General features: G+C 43.2%; 1 protein-coding gene across 2 annotated transcripts; it reads left to right on the top strand.

Annotated features, from left to right (window-relative positions):
- Nucleotides 1–2,297: 2,297 nt before the first annotated feature.
- Nucleotides 2,298–7,397, top strand: LOC127606090 (alpha-N-acetylgalactosaminide alpha-2,6-sialyltransferase 5-like). 2 transcript variants are annotated; one of them, XM_052074107.1, is made up of 5 exons: nt 2,298–2,447; nt 2,820–3,041; nt 5,097–5,506; nt 5,578–5,685; nt 6,471–7,397. In XM_052074107.1, exons 1-5 carry the CDS (start codon nt 2,433–2,435, stop codon nt 6,703–6,705), a joined length of 990 nt encoding a protein of 329 aa, XP_051930067.1. In that variant the 5' UTR covers nt 2,298–2,432; the 3' UTR covers nt 6,706–7,397. The 2 variants fall into 2 exon arrangements, with proteins under 2 accessions (XP_051930067.1, XP_051930068.1); XM_052074108.1 differs by having other exon boundaries at nt 6,451–7,397.
- The last annotated feature ends 221 nt before the right edge of the window (nt 7,398–7,618 follow it).

Below are 7,618 nucleotides of genomic sequence, written 5' to 3'. Positions count from 1 at the left end.
TCGGTGATTATTTCGCAACACCGCATTCCCAGTTGTTACCTTGCTGTCCTAGCTGCAAGCACATAAGATTTTTGGGAATATGCTAATGTCCTCAGGTGACTCTGAAATCTGATTGGTTAAGGAAATAGTGGCTGTGCGTGTGTGTAAATTTGCGACAACAAAAAAATCATCCACACCCACTGGAAGCAATGCAACCAAGACAAATTCTACGAATGGAAGAGAACACCGTTAGGGGAAAAAAAATTAATGGAACAGATACGAGAATTTTTTGGGAAAATGTAGGTCAGAAATGTTGATAGTGTGTCAGTCATCAGGGGACATATTACAGGAGAGGTTGTCAACTTTTTTTAAAATATTTTTTTTCGTAACGCCGCCCCATCTGCCCCACCCAGGACACGAAAGAAACAGGATACAAGAGCATCGCTGTGACAATTTTCCTCATTTTTTTTTTCTTTCCAGGAGTATCTTTTGGAACGTGCGCTCCCAACAAGTGATGCGGTTGGGCTTTGATGCCATAAATAGATGGAAGAAGCAGATGGACCCGCTTCCATCGTTCCCCTGATGCAGCGGACGACTTTTCCCATGATCCATTTTAGTTCCTTCCATTAGATGTCTCACACATGGTGAAAGCTACGAGCTTATAGACAGTCGCCAATGTTCTTGTTTTATCGGATCGCATAGCATACATGCAATTAGATAAATGAGTAGGAAAACAAATTAATTGCAACATATTTTGAAAAGAAAAAAAAAGGCTAAAAGATGATGATAATCATAGAAGCGGAAAGTGGTGCTCATTGCAACGAGCTTCTTAAATTCCCATTAGGTGTCTTCCAAAAGGTGAATATGTTTATTTTAGTTTAGTTTTTTTAGTTTTTTTTTTGGTCACACTGTGGTTAATGTCTCTTTAATGATATTTGGAGTGTGAAGAAATATCATCCATGTAATGGCATTTTTTAAAAGCAATTTTCAGAAAACAAGGAAGCAAAAAAACAGTTTTCCCAAATAAGAAGTGTACAGTTGCATCAATTCAACTTTTGCAAATTACTAGTAAATAATTTGGGAAAATATGCTAATAGGCTCAGACCCAAATTTTTTTCCCCACACAGCTTCTCACGAATAGATTACAATTTCCAGCAAGACTTTCTCACGCGAGAAGCCGCAGCCTTCGCAGGTTGCCGTGACGAACGAGAAGAATATGTTAGCCACCGCTTTCTGTTCTTGTCAATTATCTTCAAGAACCGGCGAAGCGCTATCGGCTGTTAACCTTGCGAGCTGAGAATACAGATTTGTAATCTCCAAATCCATCCCTGCGCCATCTTAATTAACTCCTGTGAAGCTTTTGACTGTTGCAGTCAAAACCAAACGATAAGCCAACAATGCCGTTGTATTTATTTGGGGGGGGGTTTCATTTCTGCGGAAATGGGCTGTCAGCCATTGTGTGAATGCTGTCAATTAAGAATCCACACGTTTCCTGCCATTGGCCAAAATCTGCGTTTGTTTCACGGTATGCATGCTGACGGTCTTTCATTGGGTTCGCTCAAATTATGATTCAAACCTTCATTTCGCTTCACGGCAGGCCGTCGCGGAATACAATGCAATGAAATACACTACCTGTTAGTTTAGATGCTTTCCACTTGAAAAAACAAAAAGGCGCATAAAATCTTCTGAGTCCTGATCAGGTCCAGAAATTAAAAACCCTTCCGCAGTTTGGCTTTGCCACAAGTGTTTCAACTCCAGAGCACATTCACCTGCCAGTTATGTAGAAGCACCTGGGGCTAACGCGAAACTCCGGCAAGGTTTTTACTATCAGGATCTGGATTTGACACCTCTGGCTATGCCAAGAATTATAACACCTCTTCCGTGAGAAATTTAAAGCAGCTGAGAGTAAAATCCACGATGCAGTGCCCGTGTCTGGAAAAATACCAAAACAAGGTCTAACCTGCCTCTGCGCGGATTTCGACGGCGCCTTACACGAGACTTGCACATGGCACGAAACTAGACACGCGGGGACAGATTTCCATGTAAATTCAGGACTAAATAGAGATAAGATCATCTTTTTGTCAGTACATATACTGTCATTTTTTTAATATAACATTTTTGCTTCATGATTTACTGCGAGATTTTATTTTTGTTGATGTAAAATAGATACCTTGGCTGAATAAAGCTTTGGAAACACTGCACTAGGACTTAAAGTAATACAGTAATGGAGGTGTTTAGGATCATGGGGAGGAGAGTAGTGGGTACGTAAGCTTGCATGACGAAAAGGAGGCGGATGGGAGGCGGGGGGGGGGGGGGGGGGGCGCACATCATAGGAGAGTCACTTCTCTTCAAGCCCTGTGCTGAGGTCCCACTCATGCGTGCCGAAGAGACCCGACGCTACGTGCGAGCTTCAGCCGAGAAAGGATGAGGGCTCCAAACGAGGGGAGAGGAAAATGAGGATCCGCTTGGTAATTTATAAATGAGACCTGTAGGGGGAAAATATGTGGGTCGTGCTGCTTTTTTTTTCCCTTTGGGAGGTCGTGGTGGGGGCGGGGGGTGTGCTTTAGAATTCAGAAATGCTCTCGAGCGAGCTCCAGCTTGTGAGTTAGCATTATATATTACACTGTTCGTAGATCATGAACCAACATGGGTGCATTAATGCCGTGCTATTTTTTTTTTACTTGTCCGATTAAAAAAATAATAATAAATCAGTCAGTCGTTACAATTTTTTTATATATCCATTTTTTTTTATGCACTAGACAGCTGTTGCTCGCCTCGTGTTTGACTAACCTCAGTCTTGGTTGTGTTGTGCGATGACATGTTTTGTCTCTCCGTTCCAGTGCCAAGGTGTTGGTAGCATCATTGTCGTCACCATGGTGACCAGTTTGATGGTGGCGTACAACAGGAGAGCACGCGGTGGCAGATCATCGTCGGCGTTCTCGCCGCCATCTTCAGCTTCATCCTCCCGACAAAAAGAAGGTCCTGCACCTGCCGTGAGAAAAAGATCACAGACGGCTTTGGTGGCAACACTCGGGGGCTACACGGCTGTCGAGGACTGCAAGGTAAATAATAATAATAATAATAATACATTTTATTTATAAGCGCCTTTCAAGACACCCAAGGACACTTTACAAGAACAAAAAACACAACAATACATGAAACAACAAACAATAAATGAAACGTTTTTGTTATTATTCGCTGTTTATCGTCAGCGGGGTCATCTCAAAATGTTTTCGTGGTTTTGCCCCTCCAACGTGGTTTGAAATCATTTCAACTTATGAAAAACACATTTTTAAAAAGACACTTTTTTTTAGGAGGGGGACGTAGAATTAACTCGTTTCTATTTATTCCAATGGGGAAAGACGATTTGAGAAATGATTGTTTTGAGATACAAGGGTGGTCATGGCACAAATTAAATTTGTATCTTAAGGCGTCACTGTACATCTGTATTCTACCATCATTCAGGTGGGTCTTTTATAAATGAAGGCCCCGCCGTAATTTCAAAGAACTACTAATCATTTCTGTGGCTTTATGGCCTTACACCCGAGGTCGCATGTTAACTTCCAGAGGAACGGCCCGCAAAGGAACAAAACATTTCAATCCTCGTGCTGCTGAACTCCAACGCTCAGCACACTGTGGAATCGGTGGAAACTCTCCGTAGTTTATACTTTCTCCATTCATAATTCATGTCTGCCTCATAAATGATTTAGCGACCAAAAAAAATAAAATAAATTTAAGCGGGATATAGATTTTTTTTCTTGAGGGATTATTGCCGAGTGATCAAGCGCAGTGACCCATCATTGCAAAACCAAGTGAAATATGTTCTTCCTAATCCATCGTGACGTTCCGTTTCCTCACCGCTCCTTCCGTGACGAGGACCCTCCGATGCGGTCCGTCATCGGGCCGCTGCGACTTGTGAACACACCGCAGCAGACCTTTGCCGCCATCTGTTTTTTCGTCAGGGGCATCTGAGGTCGACTGCTGCCGCGCGGAGGGCAGTCGTGCACGCTCGCGCCGCACCGCGCGAAGCATAATCAGGCGCGAGCGTTGCACTGCTGCTTGCTGTCTGTCGATTGCAAAATTTGCTTTGATCTAGTTCACAGAGCACCACCGGAATAGAGATGGATTTTTAAAATCTCATCTCTGGAATTACTTGGCCGATGTGTTCTTTTTTAAAAAAAAAATCAAATGTAATCCCCGAGTACATGAGTTTGCACAGCCTCGGTCCAGAGTTGCACGTTTTTTACAACCAAGCCATGCAAGCAGCACAGCCTGCGGTGCTCCGAGTGTAAATAGACCTTCTCACCTGAGAGCACGATGTGTGAAGCCTAAAGCTCTGACTGCCGATGTAATCCTCCCATAAAGCGGGGAAGAATTCCAGGGAGAAAGACGCATTCCTCCTCTGTTAATACAAAAAAAAAATGAGACCAAGATAATTCATGTCAAAACTTTTTCCACCATACATGCGTCTAAACTGTACAAGTCTTTTTTTTCCCCAGCGAATGGAGGTCAGAATAAACAATTGTAAATGGCGTACCTGCTATAACTGTGGATTGAGCTTGGTTTCATTTTGTTGACATCACAAACTGACCTGGACTAACCATCTGGCATACACGGAAAATGCCTGGTGGGCATAACAACTTTTGGGGCCAATGTAGTGCAATTTAATTATTTTCCGCCATGATACTAGCCCATAATTTCGAAGCGGCAGCCCATTAATCCATTTACAATACTGTGTAGACAATAAACAGAGCTAATCAACATCAGTAGCAGAATTATGTGCTCAGAAGTTGATTCTGAATACAAATTCAGTCTTTCGAAATGAACGTTTGATTCTTGCGGTCATTGTCAATTCCATCCATTATTTTCACACCGTAACATGCAAACAACATGGCTGAGAAGTCATTGTTTATCCCTGACTGCGGATGGAATGATAAACAAGGACTTCTGTTACCGAGGGCATTGCAGGCACATCAGCATTTCATTTACAGAGTTCAAGTCAAAATGTCAGTGCCGATTGTTATGTGCCGGTCCAGCCGTGATCAGAAAAACTTGGCTTTTGAACGGGGTGCTGACTTTATATCCAGTGTATGTTAGTCATTGTAATTGTTCGGTAGGCTCTAAGGATGCACTGCAGGACGTGCGCCCTCGTCACCAGCTCGGGCCAGCTGACCGGCGGAGAAAGAGGCCCAGAAATCGACGGCTCCAAGTGCGTCATCCGTATGAACGACGCCCCAAGCGTGGGCTATGAGCGAGACGTGGGCCGGCGCACCAGCCTACGCGTGGTCGCGCATTCCAGCCTGCAGCGGGTGCTCCGCAGGCAACGAGAGCTGCTCAACGCCAGCCAGGGCACGGTGTTTGTCTTCTGGGGGCCGAGCAGCTGCATGAAACGCGACGGCAGAGGCCACGTTTACAACCATCTGAAGATGTTGAACCAGCAGCTGCCCGGCCTCCACGTTTATATCATTTCTCGACTTAAAATGATGGCCTTTGATGAACTTTTCAAAAATGAAACCGGTGTCGACAGGTAAATGCTTCATGTGAAAATGTCGCGGTGCCTAATGGGAGATATACAACTAACATTTCTCGCATGCCCAGGAAAAGTTCCAACTCCTGGCTGAGCACAGGCTGGTTCACGATGGCCATGGCCCGGGAACTGTGTGACAGGATCAACGTGTATGGCATGGTGCCACCTGACCAGTGCAGGTACATTCAGAGATTTATTTTTAAATGAGCTTGTTAGGTCTACCGCTGCAGCCATTTTGCATTCAAACCATATACAGTACCTTCCATTTAACGAACTTACAACTCCACGTTTGACTCTGCCACCTCATGCACAAATAGTGCATGAAGAGGAGCAGATGGTTTGTTGAGTAACAGCCACACTCAGGTTATTTTTTTATGCCGCTCCCTGTTTCTTGTTCATCTTTAATAACGTCCTGAACCGGCGGCGGCAACAAGTTTGCAAATCTTCGATGACTAAGCCAAGAGGCAACATTAAATGTAGAATACTAATTTGTCCGAATGATAATAACACTGAAAAAACCCGGTCATTAACTGTCCAGGTAATCTTGAAGGTAACGCCGTAAACTTTCTGTCGTACAAGTACAAGCTGGCGTTAACCCATCAATTCAACTAAAATATGCAGACAGCATACACAGGCATAGATTCTTTATCCCCTGTGAAAAAAGACCCACTATTACTGCAGCTTGGTTGCGACATTCTTTTACTGCGTTTCAAAATTAAATCGACGTGTTATGTGTCAGCACATATTATACCGGCCCCTGGTGGCCAAAGCATGTACACCACCATCGAATCATAAATGTACAAATTGTTTAATTCTTTGCCAAATGAATGCCATTTCAATTCATTTCATTGGGGAAATATTAAGTCACGCTACATTCGTGCTTGTTTGATTGAATTCCTTTACCCAAGCCAACTAATTTTATTTGACTCTGGCATATAATGTAGATCCGCCTCCAACCCGTCAGTGCCATATCACTACTACGAGCCTTCTGGCCCCTCCGAGTGCGCCATGTACCTGTCCCACGAGAGAAGCCGGCGAGGGAGTCACCACCGTTTCATCACAGAGAAGATGGCCTTTGCAAACTGGGCTCGCAGCCTCGACATCCATTTTTACCAGCCGGACTGGAAGCCAGCAGCGGCAGCAAATATCTCCAGCGCCATTCGGACTGGATCCTGAATTCTTTGAGAATAAACAGATAACATCAGCGGACTCGATATCATGTTGTTTTCCGTTTTCCGACAAGAAATCAGTCATCTATCCACGTGAGACTTCGAAATTGCTCACTTCGTGTAAAATAGCGTCTCAATCTACAAGTGAAAATACAATTGATGTTTTTACTGTCGTGAGGGGGCTCGGCTTTCTCTTTAAATGCGCTCATGGAGAATAAGTCGCCATTTTCCAAGTTACAACGCGAAAGCTCAGCCGGACATTGTACCCCTCCCTACCAAATAACAACTTTAAAAAAACTACCATGTCCTAAAAATGTAAATACATCGGGGACGAAAAGCCCATGTAACTTCTGCTTACAACCGAGACTAAATTTAGCTCCTCCCCAACATTCAAACACATTTGTCTCTGGCCTCAACATACTTCCTCGACACCAATTACTACTTTGCAGTTAGTTAGGCCCTTGGCACCATCTTGCGGTCTTAAAATACGCATTTCATGTGTAAGATGACACTCATACAAAACTTTCATATGTTAAATCATCTTTTACCACTGAAATGAACAGGAAAGCCATTAATTAGTTCCAGTCTTCAATTTAAAAAAAAAACAACAAAAAATGTTGTAATGTGTATTTTAATGGAGGAAAACTAGCACTTTATAACAGTGCACTTTATTAAAACATTAAGTAATGACATAAATAAAATGTTGCTTTTTTCACACAGTATCAGTTGAATGCCCAGTGTGCCGTTTTTTCTGATGCGCCTGCCTTGGCCAGACAAATGTATATACTCTTTCATTGAGACGTCTGACTTCTCCACTCACCAGTACTGCACTAATATTATTTTTTCTTTGCAGACATTGAAAAATATTTGACTGTGAGGATAAAAAAGTGGTTGTGGGTATTCTTACATTGTTTGTCTATCTACATGTATAGCTGTGCGATTT

The sequence above is a fragment of the Hippocampus zosterae genome, chromosome 8 (assembly GCF_025434085.1).
Source record: "Hippocampus zosterae strain Florida chromosome 8, ASM2543408v3, whole genome shotgun sequence".
Taxonomy (NCBI): domain Eukaryota; kingdom Metazoa; phylum Chordata; class Actinopteri; order Syngnathiformes; family Syngnathidae; genus Hippocampus; species Hippocampus zosterae.
This window is presented reverse-complemented; position numbering and strand designations above follow the sequence as displayed.